This window comes from Bolinopsis microptera, chromosome 8 (genome assembly GCF_026151205.1).
Source record: "Bolinopsis microptera isolate Bmic1 chromosome 8, MBARI_Bmic_1.0, whole genome shotgun sequence".
NCBI classification, from domain to species: domain Eukaryota; kingdom Metazoa; phylum Ctenophora; class Tentaculata; order Lobata; family Bolinopsidae; genus Bolinopsis; species Bolinopsis microptera.
Genome location: NC_087079.1, coordinates 5,460,714 through 5,487,955, shown reverse-complemented (window position 1 = coordinate 5,487,955; position 27,242 = coordinate 5,460,714). Strand labels below are relative to the sequence as shown.

Sequence of the window (27,242 nt, the reverse complement as noted above, 5' to 3'; positions counted from 1 at the left end):
CTCAAATAATCTTTAAACTTTAAAGAACGCTTAATACAATACATTCGCTGAACAATACACGGTTAAATTAAAAGAGCCATACTTGAATGAAAAGAGTGACGCTTGAATGACACACTTCTTTAAAGGGTATGTCTTTTCATTCAAAGCGTGTTATAAATAACACTTTATTTACGCAACAATAGTTTCTCTATCTACTTCACAAACAAAAGCTAATAATTAAAGATAACGTTTATCATTATAGGATGAAATTAGAAGCACCAAAAGAAGAGCCCAAATTCACCTTGTTCTCCCCAGATACATCTCTTCCAACAGAGGAACGAACTCAGGTAGTTAGTGCGAACTAACGATCAGTTAATTGATCTAATTGTCAATTAGTTGGTTTTACTAATAACTATTTTATAATCATTTTCACTAAGTAATACCGGATTATGGCTACAAACCACGGTGGTTACAATAATTCAGATAACCTCCTGTTTCAGTTCAGAAGTCGGGCAAGTGATGTGTTCGGGTCGTTAAGCCGGGACACGGTGGCCCCCTCTGACCTCACCCCGGCCATGGCACCACCCCCTGCACCCCGCTCAACCTCAAGGTTTTTAGGGGTACACCATCAAAAAGTAATTGCGTTACTTGTTCTGTAGCGTTTGAGGAAATTTAGGAGATTTTTCATAAAATTTTAATCTGAAATTGCGATGCTACAGCAATGACTACTTTTAACCTGCTTTGAATTGCAATTTCCATTTGAACGGAAGTTCTAAATAGGCTTATTTTCCCTCTTAGATTATTGAATAATTTAAGTCTAAACACCTGCAGAAACGAAAGTGAAAAGGTGAACATAACCCCATCGATAGAGTTGTATAACAGCCTAACTAGTGATAAAGTAGAGAAGAAAAGAACCCCTGTTAAAGCTCCTGTCAGAGCCTTCGGTAAGTAATTCACAGCTTGGTTATTCCTTCTGTTAGAGCCTTCGGTAAGTTGTCCACAACTTGGTTATTCCTACTGTTAGAGCCTTCGGTAAGTTGTCCACAGCTTGGTTATTCCTTCTGTTAGAGCCTTCGGTAAGTTGTCCACAGCTTGGTTATTCCTACTGTTAGAGCCTTCGGTAAGTTGTTCACAGCTTGGTTATTCCTACTGTTAGAGCCTTCGGTAAGTTGTTCTCAGCTTGGTTATTCCTTCTGTTAGAGGCTTCGGTAAGTTGTTCACAACTTGGTTATTCCTTCTGTTAGAGCATTCGGTAAGTTGTTCACAGCTTGGTTATTCCTACTGTTAGAGCCTTCGGTAAGTTGTTCACAGCTTGGTTATTCCTTCTGTTAGAGCCTTCGGTAAGTTGTTCACAGCTTGGTTATTCCTTCTGTTAGAGCCTTCGGTAAGTTGTTCACAGCTTGGTTATTCCTACTGTTAGAGCCTTCGGTAAGTTGTTCACAGCTTGGTTATTCCTACTGTTAGAGCCTTCGGTAAGTTGTTCACAGCTTGGTTATTCCTTCTGTTAGAGCCTTCGCTAAGTTGGTCACAGCTTGGTTATTCCTACTGTTAGAGCCTTCGGTAAGTTGGTCACAGCTTGGTTATTCCTTCTGTTAGAGCCTTCGGTAAGTTGTCAACAACTTGGTAGTTCCTACTGTTAGAGCCTTCGGTAAGTTGTTCACAGCTTGGTTATTCCTTCTGTTAGAGCCTTCGGTAAGTTGTTCACAGCTTGGTTATTCCTTCTGTTAGAGCCTTCGGTAAGTTGTCCACAGATTGGTTGTTCCTACTGTTAGAGCCTTCGGTAAGTTGTTCACAGCTTGGTTATTCCTTCTGTTAGAGCCTTCGGTAAGTTGGTCATAGCTTGGTTATTCCTTCTGTTAGAGCCTTCGGTAAGTTGTTCACAGCTTGGTTATTCCTTCTGTTAGAGCCTTCGGTAAGTTGTTCACAGCTTGGTTATTCCTTCTGTTAGAGCCTTCGCTAAGTTGGTCATAGCTTGGTTATTCCTTCTGTTAGAGCCTTCGCTAAGTTGGTCATAGCTTGGTTATTCCTTCTGTTAGAGCCTTCGCTAAGTTGGTCACAGCTTGGTTATTCCTTCTGTTAGAGCCTTCGGTAAGTTGTTCACAGCTTGGTTATTCCTTCTGTTAGAGCCTTCGGTAAGTTGGTCATAGCTTGGTTATTCCTTCTGTTAGAGCCTTCGCTAAGTTGGTCACAGCTTGGTTATTCCTTCTGTTAGAGCCTTCGCTAAGTTGGTCATAGCTTGGTTATTCCTTCTGTTAGAGCCTTCGGTAAGTTGTTCACAGCTTGGTTATTCCTTCTGTTAGAGCCTTCGGTAAGTTGTTCACAGCTTGGTTATTCCTTCTGTTAGAGCCTTCGGTAAGTTGTTCACAGCTTGGTTATTCCTTCTGTTAGAGCCTTCGCTAAGTTGGTCACAGCTTGGTTATTCCTTCTGTTAGAGCCTTCGCTAAGTTGGTCATAGCTTGGTTATTCCTTCTGTTAGAGCCTTCGGTAAGTTGTTCACAGCTTGGTTATTCCTTCTGTTAGAGCCTTCGGTAAGTTGTTCACAGCTTGGTTATTCCTTCTGTTAGAGCCTTCGGTAAGTTGTTCACAGCTTGGTTATTCCTTCTGTTAGAGCCTTCGGTAAGTTGTTCACAGCTTGGTTATTCCTTCTGTTAGAGCCTTCGCTAAGTTGGTCACAGCTTGGTTATTCCTTCTGTTAGAGCCTTCGCTAAGTTGGTCATAGCTTGGTTATTCCTTCTGTTAGAGCCTTCGGTAAGTTGTTCACAGCTTGGTTATTCCTTCTGTTAGAGCCTTCGGTAAGTTGTTCACAGCTTGGTTATTCCTTCTGTTAGAGCCTTCGCTAAGTTGGTCACAACTTGGTTGTTCCTTCTGTTAGAGCCTTCGGTAAGTTGTTCACAGCTTGGTTATTCCTTCTGTTAGAGCCTTCGGTAAGTTGTTCACAGCTTGGTTATTCCTTCTGTTAGAGCCTTCGCTAAGTTGGTCATAGCTTGGTTATTCCTTCTGTTAGAGCCTTCGCTAAGTTGGTCATAGCTTGGTTATTCCTTCTGTTAGAGCCTTCGGTAAGTTGTTCACAGCTTGGTTATTCCTTCTGTTAGAGCCTTCGGTAAGTTGTTCACAGCTTGGTTATTCCTTCTGTTAGAGCCTTCGCTAAGTTGGTCACAACTTGGTTGTTCCTTCTGTTAGAGCCTTCGCCCTTCGGTAAGTTGTTCACAGCTTGGTTATTCCTTCTGTTAGAGGCTTCGGTAAGTTGTTCACAGCTTGGTTATTCCTTCTGTTAGAGCCTTCGGTAAGTTGTTCACAGCTTGGTTATTCCTACTGTTAGAGCCTTCGGTAAGTTGGTCACAGCTTGGTTATTCCTACTGTAAGAGCCTTCGGTAAGTTGTTCACAGCTTGGTTGTTCCTTCTGTTAGAGCCATCGTTCAGTTGGTCTACTATAAATGGAGATGATTTCGATATAGTTGAGTTGATAGCACAAATTTATCAGCAACAAGACGTGTTCATTGATTGAAGGTATAATATTATATACGTGATACATGTAAAGTACTTAATAAAGTCCATTCTAGTGTTACCGCATAAGTTCCTAACTCTCCCCTCCGCATAAGTTCCTAACTCTCACCTCCGCATCAGTTCCTAACTCTCCCTCCGCATAAGTTCCTAACTCTCTTCTCCGCATAAGTTCCTAACTCTCCCCCCCCCCCGCATAAGTTCCTAACTCTCCCCTCCGCATCAGTTCCTAACTCTCCCCTCCGCATAAGTTCCTAACTCTCCCCCCCCGCATAAGTTCCTAACTCTCCCCTCCGCATAAGTTCCTAACTCTCCCCTCCGCATGAGTTCCTAACTCTCCCCTCCGCATCAGTTCCTAACTCTCCCCTCCGCATAAGTTCCTAACTCTCCCCTCCGCATAAGTTCCTAACTCTCACCTCCGCATAAGTTCCTAACTCTCCCCCCCCCCGCACAAGTTCCTAACTCTCCCCTCCGCATAAGTTCCTAACTCTCCCCTCCGTATAAGTTCCTAACCCTCCCCTCCGTATAAGTTCCTAACTCTCCCCTCCGCATCAGTTCTTAACTCTCCCCTCCGTATAAGTTCCTAACTCTCCCCTCCGCATAAGTTCCTAACTCTCCCCTCCGTATAAGTTCCTAACTCTCCCCTCCGTATAAGTTCCTAACTCTTCCCTCCGCATAAGTTCCTAACTCTCCCCTCCGCATAAGTTCCTAACTCTCCCCTCCGCATAAGTTCCTAACTCTCCCCTCCGCATAAGTTCCTAACTCTTCCCTCCGCATAAGTTCCTAACTCTCCCCTCCGCATAAGTTCCTTACTCTCCCCTCCGCATAAGTTCCTTACTCTCCCCTCCGCATAAGTTCCTAACTCTCCCCTCCGCATAAGTTCCTAACTCTCCCTCCGCATAGGTTCCTAACTCTCCCTCCGCATAGGTTCCTAACTCTCCCTCCGCATAGGTTCCTAACTCTCCCCTCCGCATAGGTTCCTAACTCTCCCTCCGCATAGGTTCCTAACCCTCCCCTCTCCAGGATCGAACAAGAGATTCTTCAGAGCTCAGCACGAAATTACCCCACAAAAGTTTACAAAGTACACATTAGAAGACACAGATCTTACAGACGACAGGTAACTACTTTATAAGTCTGGTAACATTAGCCACGTGTGATGGGCCACTTCACAACCACATGTACAGTGTCATTTTATCTATGAAAAGGGAACACACTAGTTGGGCTTGAAATCTTCGTTAAACTACATCATGAGTTCATGTAAAACATTTGAGATAATCACTCTTTAAAGCAAAATGTCCTACCGGTAGGACATTTTCAAAATTTTTATTCCATCAACGTTTTCTCCGGATATACAGCTTCCAGTACCTTGTTGGTGACTTGTGTCACTCTCACCGACCTCACTTATTGGTCACTGAGTACCGTGTTACGGTATTGCCTAGCTAGGGTGTTAGTAAATTTAAAATCCTGACTTTTTAACCTCACCCTTACTATACTTTACTTATTTCAAAATAATGTATCAGTAATAACAGTATGGATGACGATCAAGAATTTTCCATTCCCACAGCTGTTGGCTGCTGACAACTAAATTCGCCAATTTAGCCGGTGCCCGGTAAGAATTGAATTATAAAATTTTGGGAAATGGTCACTTGTTAAACATACATAACTGTACTGCTGCCATAAAAAAATTAAATAAGGAATGTTCGAGAGGACACATTAGGTTGAAAGGACCATTCAAAATCACCACTAAATAATTAAATAGTGTTCAACACGTGTATCTTTAGCAACGTGTCCCAACTCTTTTTATGATGAAGCTGCTCGGTTTTCTGTTAGCCGTGATACCTTAGGGCCAACAAATTTGGGTCACAATAAATTTGGTTACAATAATTTTGGTTACCATAATTTTGGGCACAATTTGCAAATTTTTAGACTAAAACAATTTTAGTCGAATTTTTCGACTTTTCCATTTCATTTATTTGATTATTCCATTATTAAGCTAGTTTTTTTTTCTCAATTTAGCACATAAAGTTATACTTTATAGTGTACTAAGTACAGAAAACAGAACACATTGCATGTATCAGAAATGTACCATGGGCCCACGTGCACACCGCGCGCCAAACGCGACGGTCACGTGGACAAAATATTAACCTCTTGATCTTGTAACTTAAACCATACGCGCGTATTTTGGTAAGGAGGAATATTCTCGATCTGGGAACATTCCAACGGCGAGCCAACATTATATACATTAGTTACATATCATAGCATACAATTTCTTATTACACGCAGTAGGGACCTGTGTACAGTAAGCGATATTTAACTGTTTGTCATAAACATATGATTAAGAATGTAAGCTCAATAAAATTTACTTCATATATATGCTCTACTAAAATTTTGGTCTACTTCAAAATTTGTCGCCGAAAAATGTAGTCACATGAAATTTGGTTTACAAAAATGTTAGTCAAAAGTTTGACTAAATTTATGGTAGACTAAATTTGTCGTTCTTAAGGTAATTAAATTTAAATTGAGAAAGTATTATTTTTTATAGGGCCCGATGTAATTATAGGGCCCGATGTAATTGCTATGACCAGTTTACTGATCAACTGGTGTTTCGGTGTCCGTAATTTTGTTTACACTCGGTCACCTGTCAAGGCATGTAAGGTCATTCGGCGAAATTTCATTTGAAATAAAATGATGTATTTGTGTAACAATTTGAAAGTTTATTGATTAAAAAAAATGTAGTATTTTTTTTGATGCTTAATCTAATTTACCTAGAAAGCTTATCTGACATAAAAGTCAAAAGGAAAAAAAACCCGACAATATAATATAAAAGGTTTTTCATGAAAATTTTAAAGGGATCATGAAGTGTCCCCGACTTAAGCTTGAAAATGAAAGTCAAAACGGCATCATAGCAGTTGTACTTCTAGATATGTCTTTACTGTAAAATCTCAATCATGAGACTAATAAACAGCGAACTACTCCGTTATTTGGTAAAATCTCAAGTATAATATAAAATTAGGAGCACATTGATAAAATTGATTGCATAGAAACACGTTCTGCTTCGTTCGCGTTAAATTATTAGCATGCTAGTGTTCACAGTCTTATTTGATGCATTGTTGTTAGTTTCCTTCTGGAATCATGTTGTTAGGTGCCTTCTGGAACGTTGTTAAGTTCCTTTTGGGGTGTTAGGTTCCTTTTAAGATATTGTCAGGTAACTTATGCGATGTTAGGTTCCTTCTAAAGTTCTAAGATGTTATCAGGTGATGTTGTTAGGTTCCTTCTGCGATGTAAGGGTCCTTCTAAGATGTTGCCAGGTTCCTTCTGGGATGTTGTTAGGTTACTTCTGGGTTGTTGAAGGTTGGTAGGTTCCTTTTGGGATGTTAAGTTAGTAGTTACTTCTGGGATGTCGTTAAGTTCTTTCTGGGATACAAGATACATGTTGCTGATGCTCTGAAATATTTAAATGTAATTAATTACATGGACCGCATACTTCTAATCGTTGAGAATGATATTAATTTCGTGTGAAATCACCAATGGCTTTCATTAAAACATACCTTATCGGTAATATTTATCACGGACAAATTTTTCACAGACCAAATTTTTCATGGACTTAATTATTCACGCTCTTGACCGCCCGAAAATATCCAAAGAATTGGACAATTTTTATGATCTTTTAATAAGAATTTTACTCTTTTTTTGAACTATAGAATGTGATTGAGGAGTGATTGTCCTAGTATACTTATAAGCTAATTTAGTAATTGGCTATACCCTTATCTACGCATATGTAGGGACACAAAATTATTCATGCTAATGTCTTTAGCGTGAGAGTATTGTCCGTTATAATTATGACCGATAAGTTATATAACGGGATGTATCAAAGTTAATTAATTCACGAGTTCATGCAATTAATATCTTTATATCATTTAGTGATTAAAATTATACTTCCTCATTTACACTACGATCCAAAACTCACATTGATTAGACAGAAAGCTCCAAAGCTTATCTGCGAGATAAGGGGTTTCCGAGTGATCATGAGTTGATGTTCGCTCTTGAAGAGCAGCCCTGAGGTGTTAAAATAACGTCACTAACTTAGAACTTACAAATAAACCACACTAAGAACCTACAAAATAACATTTTTCAAGTATAGCTGCCATTAAAGTAGTTATTTTATTAAGCAATTGTTATTATCTTACTTCATAACTTTAAAGTCGTGTTGGCGTTGGTTTGAGTTTTTAATCGCTATAAAACTATTTGCTGACTGTCATTCACCAATCGCTAAAATAATTAGTTCAATTACTTATAAAATTGGTCGTTAACAAATTTGATTACAAAACACTTTTATAAATGCTATAAATAGCATTTTAAAATTTTATTGGTGGTCTGTTGTTAAAAATATGTATGTTCATTTGTAAAGTTCAAACTTAAATTTAAACCTTGCGGATACTCGGTAGGCCTAGGCTATATACTAGGACTGTTTTCCTTGCCGACCTTGTTGCTCTGAAATCAAACAATTGAACAACTCATTAACATGAAAAATTAAAAGTTTATCAGAGACCTTTACCATATTTGGGGTTATTATTTGTGTAATATATGTCAAATACATGATAAAACGTCATCTCAGTCAAGTTTGGTTCACCTTCAGAGACTCTTAAACTCACCTTTTTTAATGCGTTTATTTCCATTTACAGGCAGGAGGCCGGATGTGGAGGCTAACTGCATGGAATACATGGCATTGGGGTGGTAGTGTACCATGGTGTGGATTGTTTATGTCCTACTACTCAAAGTTGTAACCAAGTGTTTTGTAACGTAAATTGTGAGCAGCATTATTTAAAGACACGAAATTAATTTCATTGATGTGAGACACACATTTAGATGTTAAATGAGTGGTTCTACTGTTCTATGATATGGTACCAACAGTTTAAGGTCGGATCTTAAATGTTCATGTTCGGTGCTTGAAGGATTAAAATTACAGGAAAGTTTAAATGTATTAGGGCTAGGCTGATCATACAGTGCTCCGTGCATTTAGATCCTTCCCCCTCCTCTCCCTCCCCTCCCTACGGCTACTAGTCAACTCTACAATCTTTGTTCCTGTGTCCTCAGGAACCTTCCTGGGGATTAGAAATTATTAACGATTGATTTTTTTTCCAATTCTGTCAGTTACCACCACACCTTTATACTTTTTACCATTCAGTAAGAATAAATAACGTATTGAAAGTATATTTAAGTTAAATATCAAAATATAAGTCAGCACTCCCTGTACATTCTAATCTATACTGTCATTGATTAAACTTTGTTACGCGGTTGAGTTGAGTCGAGAGTATTTCATTTTGAAGCTGAAAGCAAAGGTTTTAAAATCGACATGGATGTAGCTTCAGTTAAAGCCATAGTATTTCGACACCCCATTATGCCAATGACTAGATAACAGTGTTTGAGGATAGTTTACTAGAAATAATAATATTTTCCATCAATTTTATGAACTGTAATAAAAATGTAATATAACCTTGACGGAACTAATTCATGGCGACAGATTGAGTAGGATCATCCTTTGTGAACGGTCCTCTGCTCTTTTTATACCTCGTTGCTCTGAAATTAGAACTTTATTCATTAATATAATTTGCCTACAGTATTATCAGCAGTAAAACGATTTTAATCGAGCATGAGGTTTTAGGAGATCAAATTTATAATTGACGATGATTTCACTAATTGAGAACAAAAAAGAAACATAAGTATATTATATATATAATATATTAATATAGCTTATGTTGAATGGTTCATCGTTCATCACGTCGCTTTCTCGTGTAACAAGAATTTCGCCGCGGTGAACCACGCACGATCAATTTTCCCTACGATGTACTTGTACAATTAATTCTTTTGAGTGAAATGTGTGACTGGAAAAAAGTGCATCATATTTACATACTATGTTTTTTATAAATGAGTGTGATTCGTGCATGGTATAAATTGACGATTTATTTGACCAATGCAGCGCCGCGCATCAACAATAAATAAATCCAGAAAATTGCGGAAAATAACTTTGCGAAGGAGGAATTTCACTGTAATTAATTAACACATGGCTAGCGTCGCGCGCAGCATAACAGACGCTTCCTATACACTTAATTATAGGGGAGTGGTCTATATTTCGAAGGAGCAGACTTTTGTCATCATCGCAGGTCCATCGGGCCACCTCATATATCCAAACCCGATTACTTATTCCCTACGATCTTTTTGCCTTCGGCAAGAGTAGGGAAAAAAATTCTTTCTTCATTATATATAATAACCTGAATTAGAGTTATTTAGAGTGTTATCTACAGATATTGCCGGCCGAAATTTAGTAATCATGCTTGAAGCAAGGGAGATATTCAAAAGGGAGTATACATTTCGAATAAAGATATTTAGCAGATATTATGTAGTTATCACGTTTTCTTGTTTTAATTGATATCTAAGTTAACAGATGGGTATTGGGTAGGGTGGGGTAAATATGGACAGGGGTCATTTTGGACATGGTAGGGTTAAGTTGGGCAATTGGATTCTATCCCGGCCAAATAATAATAGATTCGTTGATTGGGGACATTTTGAAGTGTTTACCTGTTTTTATATGCATCCACCTTCCAAAAAGTCAGTTCTCAAATCAGTTATTTAACCAGATTATGCGCATAACAAATATTATTATAATGATTTACCTAGGCTGAAGCAACAAGGCTCTTTTGAGAAAGTGAATTCTGTCCCTGTGCAAGTCACTTCATTGCTCCCTTTGTTGAGAGCTCCTGGGTCAGAACAGGTCACTTTCAAGACAGTTCCTGGGTCTACTGGAAATTTGGCTGCTGTCTCAATCGTACTTGTCCACTCAGCCTTCAGTTTAGTACATCCTGACAAATATTGCCCTTGATAATTAAAATAAGTTTGATAGTTCACATATTTTATACTGGGCTCAATAATACCATAAAAGACAAAACATTGTATTCAGAAATACATCGAGTATTACACGTTACGTTCATAGGCACGTAAAACTGTTATGCACGTTTTACAATCAACATTTATCTTCGTATTTTAGATTTTAGATCTTGAATTACCCAGTTACCTGTTAGAGGTCTGTAGAAATCAGAGGCAGTGTCAGAGGAATGAAACCATATCTTTGCAATGCTCCTGCTCCAGTAAGTGCTCCAGTTACTTATACTACACGTTGAGTCTGACATCAGGATGTTGATCACCTCCACCTCGTTACAGTGTACCACTATAACTAGTCTGATACCTGAGGTTCTAGTTAACGTTACTCTCCATACCTTGTCTGTTGCAGTAGGTATAAGGTCGGTAGGGAAGTAAGTGTAATCCTCTCTGCAATATGTGGTAAAGTACTTAGGAGGAGAGTAGAATTCGAGGTAGAGTCCTCCTGCAGGATCTTCATTTGAAGTGTAGAAGAACACACGCACTTTATCTAAACTCCCTAGCGTGCTATCAGTCTTTATTTCAAGAGAATACTGCTCCAGATTGAAGTATAAAGTATCTGTACGTTGTACTGCTACCCATCCTGTTGTTATAACCACGTTATTATCTTAAAGAACTGAGGAAGAATATTTCCTCCTAAATGTTCCTCCTATTTCAAACTATAGTAAAACCGAGAGAAGTTTCAGCTACTGTGGACCCTCTGTTTGGAATCAGCTTCCTTATCAATTGAGAACACTAACTGATATCGTCTTATTTAAAAAGAAACTAAAAACTCATCTCTTTGAAAACATATTTGTATAAGTATCATGTATTACCTCTCTCATAAAATCCATACTTCATAAAAATAAGTTCTTATGTACATGTTACTCATGAGTCGCTTTAGATGGTTTGAACTGAATCTTTGGGTTTTGAGTTCTTTATGGCTATAAAGCGATGTATAAATTCCTTCTTATTATTATTATTATTAAAGTAGATTACAGTACATCAGCTGGTAGATAATAATATCACAAGTAAAATATTATCAATTATAGAAATTACTCGACGATTGTTGTGTTATGAATATATTAGATCGATTGTCCATTTCATAGTTCAATCGACTACAAATATTATTTAAAAATATTATTTGACTAATAACAATATAAATTATGTAAATACCATGGTGATCCTACCTTCATCTAGATCCTCAGTAGCATTTTCAATAAAGAGAAGGGACAGCAGCAAGATTATCCGCATGATACGAAATGATACGTTGAAAACCTCCGTTATAATTCTAAAAACTACACTGGAAAATAGGCCACATTATACAGCAAATAACGACAGTTAAATAATCAATAGAAGAGCTATATTATATCCCCGGATATCAGCTGGGTGTCTTATTGAAATGCGGTGGTAAATGGGGGGGGGGGGGGGGGGGGGGGGGGGGGGGGGGGTCCAACCCGATGTCCGATATGAGGGTTGATGAGGCCAAAATCGGAATCGGAAAAATCGGAAAAATCGGAAAATTGAGAAATTTTAGAGAATCGATCTCTAAAACCTCTCAGAAGTGATAAAAAACCCTACATATGCTATATTGTTATGAGAAAACGAACTAATTGGACATTCCAATAGTATGTTTTATGTGTTTTTCCACTGCAGGCCAGGGGCTAGTATGCTCACTACTAGTTGGAGTTGTCATGTACTCCCAGACCCGAGTGCTTTGGCCTCTTGACGTGAGATCGATTGTTTCTGCTCATTAATTTTATCCCTGTTACTTGTTATTATGTATTAGTACAACACTAGGTACCGGGTTATATTTTGTGGTCCGGTCTTTAAACATACCATAATATCACTAGTACACTGCACCTTAAATGTATAGTCAAGTACATTTGTATCGTAACACATGCTTGGCTGGGGGATCATGTTTTGTGTCCGCTCGGTACCCTGTATTTTCAAAACGGACAAAAAGTAGGGCGGACAAAAACGGACAAAAACAGACAAAACATTTAGATGTCCTCCTCCTCCTCCTCTTAAGTCTTCCTCCTTCTGAGTCCTTCTCCTCCTCAGTCCTCTTCAGTCCTCTTCCTGACTCCTCGTCCTCGTCCTCGTCCTTCTCCTCAGTCCTCCTCACCCTCCTCCTCAATCCCCTTCTCCTCCTCAGTCCTACTCCCAGTCCTCCTCCTTCTCCTTCTCATCCTCATTTCTCCTCCTAATCCTCCTTCTCCTCCCCATCAGTCCTCCTCAGTCCTCCTCATAGTCGTCCTCCTCCTCCTGAGTCCTTCTCATCCTCCTCCACCTCCTGAGTCCACCTCCTGAGTCCTCCTCCTGAGTCCTCATCCTCCTCCTCAGTCATCATCCTCTTCCTCCTGAGTCCTCCCCCAGTCCTCGTCCTCCTTCTCCTCCTCATCCTCCTCCTCATCAGTCCTCATCTTCTGTCCTCCTCATAATCGTCCTCATCCTCGTCCTTAGTCCTCCTCCTCCTTATCCTCCTCCTCAGTCCTCCTCCAGTCCTCATCCTCCTCCTTCTCCTCCTCCTCCTCCTCCTCCTACTCCTAAGTCCTCCTCCTCCTTCTCCTCTTTCTTCTCCTCCTAATCATTCCTCCTCCTCAGTCGTCGTCGTCCTCCTCCTCGTCCTTAGTCCTCGTCCTCCTCAGTATTCCTCCTCAGTCCTCCTCAGTCCTCATCCTCATCATCCTCCTCCTCCTCAACAGTCCTCCTCCTCCTCCTCAGTCTCCTCATCCTCCTCCTCAGTCCTCCTCAGTCCTCCTTCTCCTACTCCTAAGTCCTCCTCCTTCTCCTCCTCAGTCTTCCTCCTCAGTCCTCCTTCTCCTTCTCACCAGTCCTCCTCCTCCTCAGCCTCCTCCTCCTCATCCTCCTCCTTAGTCCTCCTCCTCCTCCTCAGTCCTACTCCTCAGTCCTCCTCATCCTCCTCATCCTCCTCATCCTCCTCAGTCCTCTTCCTCAGTCCTCATTCTCTTCCTCCTCCGTCCTCCTCCTCCTCCTCAGTCCCCAGTTCTCCTCCTACTCGTCAGTCCTTCTCCTCCTCCTCAGTCCTTCTCCTCCTCGTCAGTCCTCCTCCTCATTTTTTCTCCTCCTCCTCAGTCCTTCTCCTCCTCGTCAGTCCTCCTCCTCCTCCTCGTCAGTCCTCCTTCTCCTTCCCCTTCTCCTCCTACTGCTAAGTCCTCCTCCTCCTCCTCAGTCCTCCTCCTCCTTATCCTTCTCCTCCTTTTCCTCCTTCTCCTCCTACTCCTAAGTCCTCCTCCTCAGTCCTCCCCCAGTCCTCCTCCTCATCATCCTCCTCAGTCCTACCCAAGTCCTCCTCCTCCTCAGTCCTCCCCTAGTCCTCCTCTTCCTCAGTCCTTCCCAGTCCTCCTTCTCCTCCTCCTCCTCCTCCTCCTCATCCTCAGTCCTCCCCAAGTCCTCCTCTTCTTCAGTCCTCCCCCAGTCCTTCTTCTCCTTCTCCTCATCCTCAGTCCTCCTCTTCAATCGTCCTCGCGTCCTCTTAGTCCTCCTCCTCCTCCTCCCCGTCCTCAGTCCTCCTCCTCCTCTTCCTCCTGAGTCCTCCTCCTCTGGAGTCTTCCTCCTCCTCCTGATCAGTCCTCCTCCTCCTCTTCAGTCCTCCTCCTAAGTCCTCCTCCTCATCCTCCTCCACCTCCTGAGTCCTCCTCCTGAGTCATCCTCCTCCTCCTCCTCCTCATTCTCCTCCTTATCCTCAGTCCTTCTCATCCTCCTCCTCATTCTCCTCCTTATCCTCCTCCTCTTCAGTCCTCCTTCTCAGTCCTCCTCCTCCTTCTCCTCTTCCTTATCCTCCTAATCAGTCCTCCTCCTCAGTCGTCCTCCTCCTCTACATTAGCCCTTGTCCTTATCCTCCTAGTCCTCGTCCTTAGTCCTCGTCCTCATCCTCCTCAGTCTTCCTCCTCAGTCCTCATACTCCTCATCAGTCTCCTCCTCCCCAAGTCCTCCTCTTCCTCAGTCCTCCTCCAGTCCTCCTTCTCCTCCTCCTCATCCTCTTCAGTCCTCTTTCTCAGTCCTCATCTTCTTCCTCCTCAGTCCTCCTCCTCCTCAGTCTCCAGTCCTCCTCCTTCTCCTCCTTTTCCTCCTTCTCCTAAGTTCTCCTCCTTCCCCAGTCCTCCTCCTCTTCAGTCCTACCCCAGTCCTCCTCCTCAGTCCTTCCCAAGTCCTCCTCTTTCTCAGTCCTCCTCCTCCTTCTCCTTCTGATCAGTCCTCCTCCTCAGTCCTCCTCTTCGTCCTCGCTCTCGTCCTCCTCCTCAGTCCTCTTCGTCCTTAGTCCTCCTCCTCCTCCTCCTCATCAGTCCTCCTCCTCCTCTTCAGTCTTCCTCCTGAGTCCTCCTCCTCGTCCTCCTCCACCTCCTGAGTCCTCCTGAGTCATCCTCCTCCTCCTCCTCATTCTCCTCCTTATCCTCCTCCTCCTCATCAGTTTACACAATTTATTGTTACTAAAATGTTTTTAAACGCATTTGAGTCTGTAACATATTGACATGTTACTGTTACTGACTCAAAATGTGCTCGAGAATTTTTTTGTTTAACAGAGTTTTACTCTCCAGTACTATGGAAAAGTTGTTACATGATAAATAAAGATTTTGATAAATAAAGTGATTTTCATCCCTTTTAATGTTATTGAAAATTGTGTAGACTATTCTTTGTATCTAACTGAGGATTGGAAGTTTGAGAAAGGACCATAGTCATTAACCGTGCTACCCATTTCTGCAGATAGCCTGTTACAAATTGTGGAGACAATTTAAATCAAAAGTTACTAAAGCGTTCGCTATTTGTTACGATTGTTATTACCAACCGTGGACTGGGGTGGATGTTTCTGTCAAACAAGAGTTGATACGACATTGTGTTGTTTTTCGGACGAAACGATTCTAGTTTGGAACAAGATACCATTTTGGGGTTCTGGGACCACCACCAATCGATTTCTTGTCATATTTAAGTACAGAAATAGCTACCTATATCGCCTAGAAACCTCAGAGGGAAGATTTAAATTTTCCCGATTTTTCCGATATGAGGGTTGATGAGGCCAAAATCGGGATCGGAATGATCGGAAATGATCGGGTTGGACCCCCCCCCTAATGGGGGCGTAAATAAAATGGTAAATGAGGTGGTAAATGTGGTGGTAAATGTGGTGGTAAATGGGGTGGTAAATGGGATGGTAAATGGGGTGGTTAATGGGGTGGTTAATGGGATGGTAAATGGGGTGGTAAATGGGGTAGTTAATGGGGTGGTAAATAGGATGGTAAATGGGGTGGTAAATGGAATGGTAACTGAGGGACATCAGTAAAATGAAGAATAATGTGTCGTGTGTCGATTATGCATACTGCATTGTGCACAAATATCTTGACAACCATATTCTATGAATTTGTACAATGTACATTTGAGTAAGGGGTCGTTCACATAATATTACGTAATCAGCCGAGGGGGGGGGGGGGGGTTTCAAATGCTTACGGTTGATTACGGGGGGGTTTTGGTCGTTGATTACGTAATCAAAATTTTAATTTTTTACCGATTTTCGAAATACCAATTGGACAATTTTCGTTAATTATGTAATCAAAATTTTCGTTTTTTAAACCGATTTTCTTTTAATAAGTGCTTTGCGATTATTTCATTCATTAATCCGTTGTGATATAGGGGGGGGGGGGGGGGGGTTCGGTCTTGATTACAGTTGATTACGGAGGGGGAGGGGGGGGGGGGTAAAAATTGCCAAAATATTGATTACGTAATATGTGAACGACCCCAAAGTTATAATACATCCTGGAGTCTGCCTAAGATTAACACAAGTTTCGTGAGAAGCTGGAATATTTTGAACTAAGTGCTTTACTTCAACTTGCTACTCACGAGAGCATTAAAACTAGGTTATAACTCAACAACAAGAGGTGAAGATGTCTGAGAACTTTGTCATCATGCTGAATCAGTGGATCTATGATCGTGCATACAGATCACTTTTCAACTAAAAAATGGTTAGATTCCAGTTGACTCAACTATATAAGGCTGGATGAATGGGGCGTATGCGGTGCAGCTCTTTGCCTGGGGTCAAGATTACCGTGCTCTCCCAATACCATTAGTGAACTAGTAACTCACTATTCACAAAGACCAGTATACCGTTTCGTTGCAGCTGTCCCAATACCATTAGTGAACTAGTAACTCACTATTCACAAAGACCAGTATACCGTTTCGTTGCAGCTGTCCCTATACCATTAGTGAACTAGTAACTCACTATTCAGAAAGACCAGTATATCGTTTCGTTGCAGCAGTCCCAATACCATTAGTTAGCTGGTAGCTCACTGTCTACTCGCCCGGTTAAGGACTAAGGACGTATGTAGAAACTTGTACATACTATATTGTCGTTCTAGAGAGCAAAGTAAAGCAAAGGAATATTAGAGTCACCCACTCTGTATGTGTTATAAAAATATTAAATAAGCAGAAGCTCTTACCCGGGGACCTCAGGATTTTGAAGAATAAAATCCTGAATAAAATTTAAAGAATACCTTGTAACAATGAGACAGCTGCTGCTCAGAACTAGGGTAGTGAGAAATTCAGAGAAAAGAGACTTATTGGGACAAAATGTAACATTTGGGAAACAAAGGAACGCGTTATAACCGTGAACTAGCTTAGTGAACCATGAAAATGAGTTTAAAGATGCTATTGCTGTTCCATAAAAATATCGTCAAACCACTCATGCCTTGAATCTTTTAAAGTAAAACCATAGAATCACAATGAGTAATCTGACCATCTGCTATCTAAAAGCGTTAAAAATGAGAAAATCCGGCGCACAAAAAAGAAGTTCAACTCAACTCTGTTAGTTGTCATTTATTGATTGCAAACCTATCGTATAATTATCTTCTTGTGATAACTTTTCAACTAGTACCGAGGATGAAGCTGCTCGGCTGCATAATGACTGTTATCTTAATCAACCCCACTCGAAGTGATCTGAAGATCTTGAGTACCCCCGACGGTGTGACTGGTCCTCCACCCTGTGCGTTGACATGTTCTGGTGTCTCAAAATACGATGGTGATTACGGGTGGCAGACAATGGTCAGTAAAGCCCACAAACGGGCTGATATTACAGGGTGTGGATTTGTCTCTGAACCGGTTGTGACAGTCTCTGTGAGAGGATTTTCCTCTGAATCTTACTGTCCTCCCATCCGAATATTGCTTCTCTACAACACAGCGTTGTATTTCATCACGACGGAGGATGCAACAGCTAGTGACATGATCAGTTGGGAATGTGACGTGTACTGGATTGCAACAGGGTACACATGTTGAAAAGACACAATTTATGATATTTTGTGGATTAATTGATGAATTTGTATTTTAATTCATTTTGCAAATCAGTGTAGCGTTTAACACTTACAGTGTTTGATTGACTGTTCCGTGTGCCTAAGCATTTTTCAAAACACAAATAAACATAGTTATAAATAATTCCGTTCTCATCTACAATTCATGGACACTTTGCACAAATATAGAATCTTAGTTCACGTGTGAGCTCAGTCGTACCTGTGAGATAGGGCTAACTGGGTCTATCTGAAATAGACATGTTTGCATATTGTGTCTCTATATATTAGATCATATATCGATATCCCAAAATCAATCAAGAACGGGTTACTAATGCTTTTCAGCTGCATTATAATGGTACCAATTAATGATGATTGAAATAGATATTAAATAGATTGACATGCACCACGGTACTTTCAATTAAGTTGCTACTTAGGTACCAGTCCTAGTACTACAAATCCGTGACTTTTACTGAAACTAGTACCGTTTAATGTAATCACCATCAAAGACATTTGCCGGCACAGGTGCAATATGTTTAAATCAACCATTGCTGAAATTAAATTCCTTCATTTTAATGAGCTAAAGTGAAGTAGACTTGTATTTTGAATTACTGCAGCTGTTGAGTATTGACAATAGAATTAATTAATTTAGCCACTAATAGTAATAAGATTGGGCCATCTGTACACTTTCACGGTCTAGAAAATGTTATATTAAGGACGGTGAGAATGGATACAAAGGTTTTTTTTTATCACTTAAAATCATCATTATCTTAAAAAGTCAAATAAGTTTGTTTTTAGTAGCGTTTATCATATCTTTTGAAGATGAAACTGCTCGGCTGTTTGTTTACTGTGATATTAGCCATACCCACTCAAAGTCAACTGAAGATCTTGAGTACCCCCGACGGTGTAACCGGTCCCCCACCATGTGCATTGACCTGCTCTGGTGTTGCCAGATACAACGATACTGGTGACTACGCATGGGGGAGTTATTATGATAAAGCATACAAATACGTTGACACTGAAGGATGTGGATTTGTCTCTATACCCGTAGTAACTGTCTCGACGAGATCACCTTACCATTTTTACTGCCCACCCGTCCGCATACTTATAGCTGGCAACACAAGGTTGAGTGTAATCACGGCGGAGGATGCAACAGCTAGTGACATGGTCATGTGGAATTGTGACGTGTACTGGATTGCAACAGGGTACACCTGTTGAAAAGACACAAGTTATGATATTTTGTGGATTAATTAATCCCAATTAATGAATTTTGCTGAATTTAGAATATTTTAATTCATTCTGCAAACCAGTTTAATGTTACTCTTACAGTGTTTGATTGATTATTCCGTGTGCCTAAGCATTTTTCAAAACACAAATAAAGTATAAACATAGTTATAAATAATTCCGCTCTCATCTACAATTCATAGACACTTTGCACAAATATAGAATCCTATATATAAACTATGATGATTATACAGCAAGGTGTCAGAATTATTGGCGTGTTTGAAATTTTATGTGTATTTTATGATGAAATCAATATTTTTCGACGGGTCATAACTTTACTTCTGAATATCGAGATTACAAAAGTCAAAAACTGGTCTGGAGAACTTTTTCTTAATTTCAGAATTTTGTGTTGATGTACCTCAAAACACATAATTTAGGCCGTTCTTTAAATAGGCGATAGCGAATTATATAAAAAACTATAAATTTTATAAAAGCTATCTTTCTCCTCTAACTGACGCAATAAAATATAGTCGGGCGGACTCATCCCGGAATTCAGGGGAAGCAGCCGAAGGCTTCAAGTCCAATAATCAAAATGTTTCTCTTTCGTCGTGATTATCGACGAAATTTAACTTCTTTCGAACTTCTTTTTAGACTGAACTGTAGCATAAAGGATTATCTCTCGAATGATCAAGACTCCGTAACAGGAAACTGACCCTCAGAAGTCAAGTAATGATCGTTTCTAAAAGCTTGGATGAGCTAAAATTTCACGCAAAATTGTCTACGCGCCAATAATTATGACACCCTGCTGTATAGGTGTACATAGTCTATACGGATTTTACTTGATAGAGTGCTTTAAATTTAAAATTGTCCAAAAGCATTTAATTAATATAGAATCTTAGTTCACGTGTGAGCTCAGTCGTAGCTGTGAGATAGAGCTAACCGGGTCTATCTGAAATAGATATGTTTGCGTATTGTGTCTATATATTAGATTATTATTATTCGACTAGTGTTGAATGATTTATCGTAATCTGTATTGCATCGTCATTGTATTGTGATAACTATATTTAGAGTCAAAAGTTGTTGATGACGTAACATCAAAAACATGTGAAAGAAAGTATATTAAAAACAAATTTCCTGCAACAAAAATGTACCTAGTAATTTCATAATAATTAATGCATTTTATCAGATGGCAAATTATACTTATATCAATACCTGAAAAAGAATAAAAGAGGGCGAAACTTGGAAAATTTAATAACTCCTCAAGCTGGATTGCAATTCCTGAACCTCATTGAAATTGAGAATTTTAAGTTAAACATTTGGCTTTAGACAATGTAATTTGCAGTTATACACTTATTATACACACACAGTATTGTTCCTCCGCCCTGTGGACCACATAGAGGCTAGCTCATATAACATCTGAACTGCTGTTATTTAAAACACATAGTGCGAAGCGAAGCTCAAACTAACAGTTGTACTGAAGCTTTAGTTTGGAGATCACTTCTAGTAAATGTTTAGAACATTAAGTTTAGTGGTTTAATAGCTTTATGTAGCTTTACAAGTATCAGCATTATCCGAATACCTTGTTAACATTAAGTTGAACCTGTTTCAAATTTGATAACCACATTCGCTTGTTTTCTATTTTCTGGGTTACTACCATCACTTTTGAAAAGCTTGTTTCTGCCTGATGTCAGATGTAAACAAAGCGAAAAGCTCTTCAAATAAACACTGACATTTAGTTTTGTACAGTCCTTGACTTATTAGTGAAATGGAGCAGAAAAATGTTCCAGACGTTAAAGATGAGATGAAGATGAAAGAAGAAAGTTTTCCACCAGAATTGATCAAGACAGAGACTAAGAAGGAGGAAGATAATTTTCTTATTAAATCAGAAGTGTATTCGAATGCAGTTTCTCAGTTGGATTGTCCCAACCAGGAGTCAGCAATAGCTTGCCACCAGTGGGTTAATACCAGTGAAAATGCTTACATTCGCTCCGAATTTTCTTACAATGCAAACCAAAAAACAGCTTTAGTTTCACATCAGCGGACTCATACCGGTGAAAATCAAAAACCATATAAATGTTCCGAATGTTCCTTTAGCCATGGCTGGAGATCAACCCTGGTTCGACATCAGATGACTCATACCGGTGAAAAACCATATAAATGCTCTGAATGTTCCTACAGTGCAAGCCAAAAATCACACCTAGTTCGCCATCAGACAACTCATACCGGTGAAAAACCATATAAATGCTCTGAATGTTCCTTAAGTACTAGTCAAAAATCAACCCTGGTTCGACATCAGATGACTCATACCGGTGAAAAACCGTATAAATGCTCTGAATGTTCCTACAGTTCAAGCAAAAAATCAAACCTGCTTAGTCATCAGATGACTCATACCGTCGAAAAACCGTATAAATGCTCTGAATGTTCCTTTAGTACTGGCTGGAAATCAACCCTGGTTCGCCATTATATGACTCATACCGGTGAAAAACCATATAAATGCACCGAATGTTCCTACAGTTCAAGCCAAAAATCAGACCTAGTTAACCATCGGATGACTCATAACGGTGAAAAACCGTATAAATGTTCTGAATGTTCCTACAATTCAATCAAAAATTCACTCTTAGTTCGCCATCGGATGACTCATACTGGCGAAAAACTGTATCAACAGAATAACTCAAATTTTTTTCATGAAAGCGGTCAGGCTTCGACTTTCTCTCAAAAAGATAGTGTTCGAGGACCCATTTTTGTTAAGCCTCTACCTTTCGTGAAGCCTCTCACATTTGTAAAGCCTCTGTACTTCGATGACCCCTTTCTTTCCAGTTCTAGCTTACCTCCCAGTTCCTTCTCCAGTTACCAACCAGCATCTCACAAGTCTCACCCTGCAGCTCCTCTCACCTTCTCACCTGGTGAGTCTGTTTTCACACCTGCTCCCACTGTCCCAGCTACCTTATACTCTACAACATTTCCTTCCCCTCTCATATTTCGTGCCAGTTCAGCGACCATGGGGCGTTTATCAACATTTATGTGATATGTTATGATGGGGACGAAGTTTCTGGTTGAAATCAAATATCAATTAGCACAATGCTGACTTAAATGGTTTAATAAATCCTAGTTGTTTTACTATTACAATGTACATTGCATTGGGGGGATATGTGACAAAGTATAAATTAAAACTGCATGGTTCTATAAAGTTAAGTAATTATAAACAATAATCAGGGAATATTACAAAATCTATATTAATGTTATTAGAAGTTAGTATAATACTTTATACGTTAATAGTTTTGTTTTATTAACTTTTTCGAGCAGGAATCCGTATAACCCTAAAATGGTGTCAAGACTCAAAAGACTAAATTAATTATTACCTATTTAATTCGCGTTTTTGACACCACTCGGGGTCCAAATTTGGGGCTTTAAAACTCCTAATTCTTGGCCTATTTTTATTTTTCATGCTGATTTGGAGGCCATTAAAGCATTTTACTCAGTCAAAAAGGTTTCGGTTGTGTATATTTTACGGTTTTTGTGGAAAGTCACGTTAAAGTTGATGCCGTGGTGTCAGTAAAATGGTACGGATCCACCCATCCATATATATCGTCTCGCTTTATATATAGTAAGATATTGCTATCCCAAAATCAATAAAGAGCGGGTTACTAATTACTAATAATAAAAGGACAATCGTCTGATTTTCCAATTTCTAGCAAACGTTTTTTGTTAGAGTCAACGTTTTTTGTTAGAGACAATGTTCAGTAAGTATAAATTCGGATCAGAATGAACATGACAACATCCTAGAATCTCAATATTGACATTTAGACTGTTATATATGGTAGATATTCTGACATATTGGATTTAATTTTTCTAAATTTACAAATTGAACTTAAGTTTTGAGAGTATATACCAAGTTAGCGCCAGCCACCAGAATATTAAATAGATTGACATGCACCACGGTACTTTCAATTTAGTTGCTACTTAGCTAATTAGCTACCACTACTACTACTACAAATCTGTGACTTTTACTCAGTCGAAACTAGTACCGTGTAATGTAATCACCATCAAAGACATTTGCCGGCGCAGGTGCAATATGTTTAAATTAACCTTTGCTGAAATTAAATTCCTCCACCTTAATTAGCTAAAGTGAATAACCGCTATGAAAATATTAAATCGCGAATTTGAATTACCACAGCTGTTGAGTACTGACAATAGAATTAATTAATTTAGTCACTAATAAGATTGAGCCATCTGTAAATTGTCACGGTCTAGACCATTTTATGTTAGGGAGTGTGAGAATGGATATAATGGTTTTACTTATCTCTAAAAATCATCATTATCTTTAAAAAGTCAAATAAGTTTGTTTTTAGTAGCGTATATCATATCGTTTGAAGATGAAACTACTCGGATGCCTGTTCACTGTGATGATAGTTAGCCACACTCTCTCGAGTGAACTGAAGATATTGAATCTTCCAGAGGGTCAAACTGGTCCTGCACCCTGTGCCCTGACCTGCTCTGGCGTGTCAAGATACAGCGAAAGTGGTGGCTACGGATGGCGGAATCATGCTGATAGTAAAGCACTCAAAATTACTGACTTTAAAGAATGTGGATTTGTCTCCGTACCTGTAGTAACTGTTTCAGTCAGAGGATCTCACTATAGTTATAACTGTCCCTCCATCAGCATAATTGGTGTCAGCAACACATTGTTGTTTGTAATCACGGTGGGGAACGCAACACCCAGTCAAATGGTGCGTGAGCAATGTGACGTGTACTGGACTGCAAACGGCTACAACTGTTGAAAAGACACGCGGGATTATATTCTAGTTACTTTAAATGTATTTATCTTGCAAACCAGCAATACAGTGTTTTATTGATTGTTCTGTGTACTAAAGCATTTTTTTTTCAAACCATAAATAATCTAGTAATTTTCTGTCTAAGAACTGACAGGTTGGTTACCATGGTTAGATTTGATATTATACGTTTATTAAAACAGTATCAATACTTTCAACACTACTATATAACAAATAATTTGAGGCTTATGTCACTGAAGATGACGGCTTGCAACATGTTTGACGATAGCCTGTAAATTGATAGTTTGATCTCAGTATTTACAACAAATCATCTAGCTTGATTCTTTGATTGATTCGAAGGGAGAAAAAAATTTCTCTATTTTTATTAAAACAGTAAGAATACTGATCCAGGATATTAAATAAAGTGACATGAGCTTCGACAGTTTCAATTTAGTTGCCACTTAGGTACTACGACTATTGCTACAAATCCGAGACTTTTACTCAGTACTATGCAACTTAATCATCATGAAAGACATTTGCCGGCACAGATATGATATGTTCAAATTAGCCTTTGCTGAAATTAAATTCCTCCACTTTAATTAGCTAAAGTGAATAACCGCTATGAAAATATCAAATCGCGAATTTGAATTACGACAGCTGTTGAGTACTGACAATAGAATTTACCAATTTAAACTTTGAGAATGGTCTGTATAAAGACTGTACGTGGTTTCAATATAATATATATATACAGGTCAAACGTATCATTCAAAATCATAATTTGTCTTTGAAAATCAAGAAAGTTTGAATCTAATAGCTAAGCGTTCTTCGTTCCATTTCAAGATGAAGCTGCTGGGATCTCTGTTAACTATGACGCTTTTAAACCTCGCCCTGAGCGAAATAAAGATCTTAAACACCCCCGACGGTGCATGGCGCCCCCCACCCTGTGCCTTGATCTGCTCTGGTGTTGCCAGATACAACGACACCGGCGACTATAGCTGGATAAACTGGGGCGGACAAGCTTACAAAGCCATCAACATAACGGACTGTGGATTTAACACCAAACCAGTTGTTACCGCCACAGTGAGTGGAGGTTGGGGAGGGAAGATGGCTTGTCCCTCCATCTACATCAGGAATAACTTCAATACCAACACCATCCTGCACGTGGAGACGAGAGAGATGACGGATAGTGAGGAAATGGTGAGGTACAGGTGTGATGTGTACTGGAGCGCTGCTGGGTACACTTGCTGAGAGGGGGTGTATGTTGGGTGGACGAGGATGACATTTATTTTTAGTTTTTTTTAATTGATTGAAGTTTGGTTTTTTATTTTGTTTGGATTTTCGTTGTCATGACATTGTCAAAAACTTGATAATTAGCAAGCTGTAATACGGAGTCACTCAATAACTCTCTCTCTCTCTCTCCCTCTCCCTCTCTCTTCCTTCTCTCTCACCTCTCTCTTGCACACTTTCTCTGGGTTTGAATAAGAATCATTACCTACTACCCTGACGCCATTTCAGGGCTTTTAATTGTGATACAGTTTCCTTGGTTTCCCGCACATGCTGTTCAAGAACTTTAAATACTACAAATTAAAAATGACGAATTAAAATAAGAGATCAAAATGAAAGAGCAGAACTAGTCAACCCAATTAATTAATTGTTTCATGAAAACATTTAAAGTTAGAGTCATATGCGCAAAAATTGTTCATAAAATTTTTCATAAAAATTGTTCATAAAACCATTCGCCATTATTTATATCACAATTATCCAATCAGGTAAAATATTGTAAAATAGGGTAAAATGTGGCGAAATTTCCATGTTTATCATGAATCAAATTAAGCTCAGCCAAACCTCACAGATAATATGGTAAATTTTCCATGTTTATGTTTGCGCTTAACACCATCAAATTATCATTAAACCCAGCCAAACCTCAGGGATAACAAAGCGATAGCTCTGAGTTTCCTGAACGACCTCAAAGAAAGCAAGTCGGAGCTCGAACCAACACCGTCCTCAGAGGGGAAGATTGTCTTTAGGAAACGGGCTCGCACTAGTGAAAACCAGGTGACGTGCAGTCCGGTCAATCCTGCATAAATGCACCAAATATTAAGCGACAAAATGTTTGAAAATAGCAATTTAAAGGGTCTTTAAAAAAATGGGACACACGCAAACAAAATCTTATTTATGTGGTACTATATATATAGTTTGCTCATGTTTGATGTAGATAAAACACCGATTTATTAGTTTCCCGGATTTTTCAGGGAAAATTGTTCAAATTTTTATTCCTAATGAAACGGGCGGTAGATTCAACTAATTAATTTGTTGGGTGATTTCTGTAGTGTTTAAAATCATCCTAACGATTGATCGTCATCAGGGTGACGAGGAAATTCCAAAAGGTCCCAGTAAGCATAAGAATGCAGTGGTACAGGAGGAGTATGTAATTGGACAGACAAAATCCGTGTCTAAGAAACACGCACGTGCAGCTGGCGTGGCTCCTGCACGTGCAGATGGCGTGGATCCTGCGCGGCAGCAACAGTCACGTGATAGTAAAAGTTCAGGGAAGGGAAAAGAACGCGGAAGAATGACGGCGTGCTATTTAGATGGTATGAGCCCGTATGAGTTGATTACATATTGCTTTACTATCATGCATTTTCTTAACATTCTTTTAGCCATTACATCGAAGAATAATTAATTTTAGTCCTAGATTATTATTAATAATTCGTTATGGAGTTCATTTAGAACTTAACAATTTATCTCTAGACCGTTAATGATATTTGAAACAGGCGCTTAGTCGTAGAAATTTATCTCTATGACGGATATTATTGACGTAATATTGAAGCTTCTAAAAACGGTTATGAAGCTTATCTACTGTCATTCGATCCCATATAATATGGCCAAGCATTCTTGTACAAAATTTTCTGATATCTTATTTTGCTTTATCTTATTGCTATTTTTAGTACTTTACTTCAGTCCACTGTTCATAAGATATGGTCATTGGTCAGGTATTCTTGCAAAAAATATTTGTAACATTAAATAGTATTTATTTTTCACCTTGTCGTATTGTAAATTTCAAGATATTTTAGTACATTCTTTCAGACGAAGAAGAAGACTGAAGTCGCGTGGTCACGTGGTCACTCTACTGACGGAAATTAATTAATTCAAAGCGACATTATTTTTACGCTATTTGTCCGTTGACCGTACATGTAACATGATGACTGATGAGGCAGATCGAATTTCACAATCCACAGAACATTTCATGAAATTCTATATCAAAATGTTGCTACCTCAATGTAACATTAGTCATTAAGAACACCAGCTTATAATTACAGTACTACTATCTTACTGAATCTTACGGTGAGATGATGTTCACTTATTGAGGGGGTCCTGGTTCAAAATATTTTGTCATTTTTAAAGATTTCTTGCTTCGAAAATGTTATGTTTAATGTTATATCACTATCAGTCAAACTATTTATTCAATCATAGAATATGAGTCTTGCATTGGTTTGTTCTGAATCTTTTAACAACTTTCTTTCCATGACCCACAAATTTTGATAACAAATACCTCGTCTACCTAGTC

General features: G+C 39.2%; 2 protein-coding genes across 3 annotated transcripts in view; both read left to right on the top strand.

The window, feature by feature from the left end:
- Positions 1-237: 237 nt before the first annotated feature.
- Positions 238-27,146, top strand: LOC134820257 (U5 small nuclear ribonucleoprotein TSSC4-like). Its single transcript, XM_063830490.1, has 7 exons — positions 238-326; positions 480-589; positions 811-923; positions 4,504-4,597; positions 25,603-25,729; positions 26,040-26,268; positions 26,762-27,146. Exons 1-7 carry the CDS (start codon positions 243-245, stop codon positions 26,776-26,778), a joined length of 774 nt encoding a protein of 257 aa, XP_063686560.1. The 5' UTR covers positions 238-242; the 3' UTR covers positions 26,779-27,146.
- LOC134820255 (cystinosin homolog) overlaps positions 23,894-27,242 on the top strand; it is a 96,045-nt gene continuing 92,696 nt past the window's right edge. The window contains exon 1 of one of the 2 annotated variants that reach the window (XM_063830487.1): positions 23,894-23,918. The gene's annotated coding sequence lies outside the window, so the exon portion shown is untranslated. The remainder of the gene's footprint in view (positions 23,919-27,242) is intronic. The other variant, XM_063830486.1, reaches the window with a different exon arrangement.

Excerpts from the sequence above, each read along its gene's own strand:
- LOC134820257 (XM_063830490.1), top strand. The coding sequence starts at position 243 with ATGAAATTAGAAGCACCAAAAGAAGAGCCCAAATTCACCTTGTTCTCC. Across the intron at positions 590-810 it reads GCACCCCGCTCAACCTCAAG|AAACGAAAGTGAAAAGGTGA; the intron begins GTTTTTAGGGGT and ends AAACACCTGCAG. Across the intron at positions 4,598-25,602 it reads ACAGATCTTACAGACGACAG|GGATAACAAAGCGATAGCTC; the intron begins GTAACTACTTTA and ends GCCAAACCTCAG.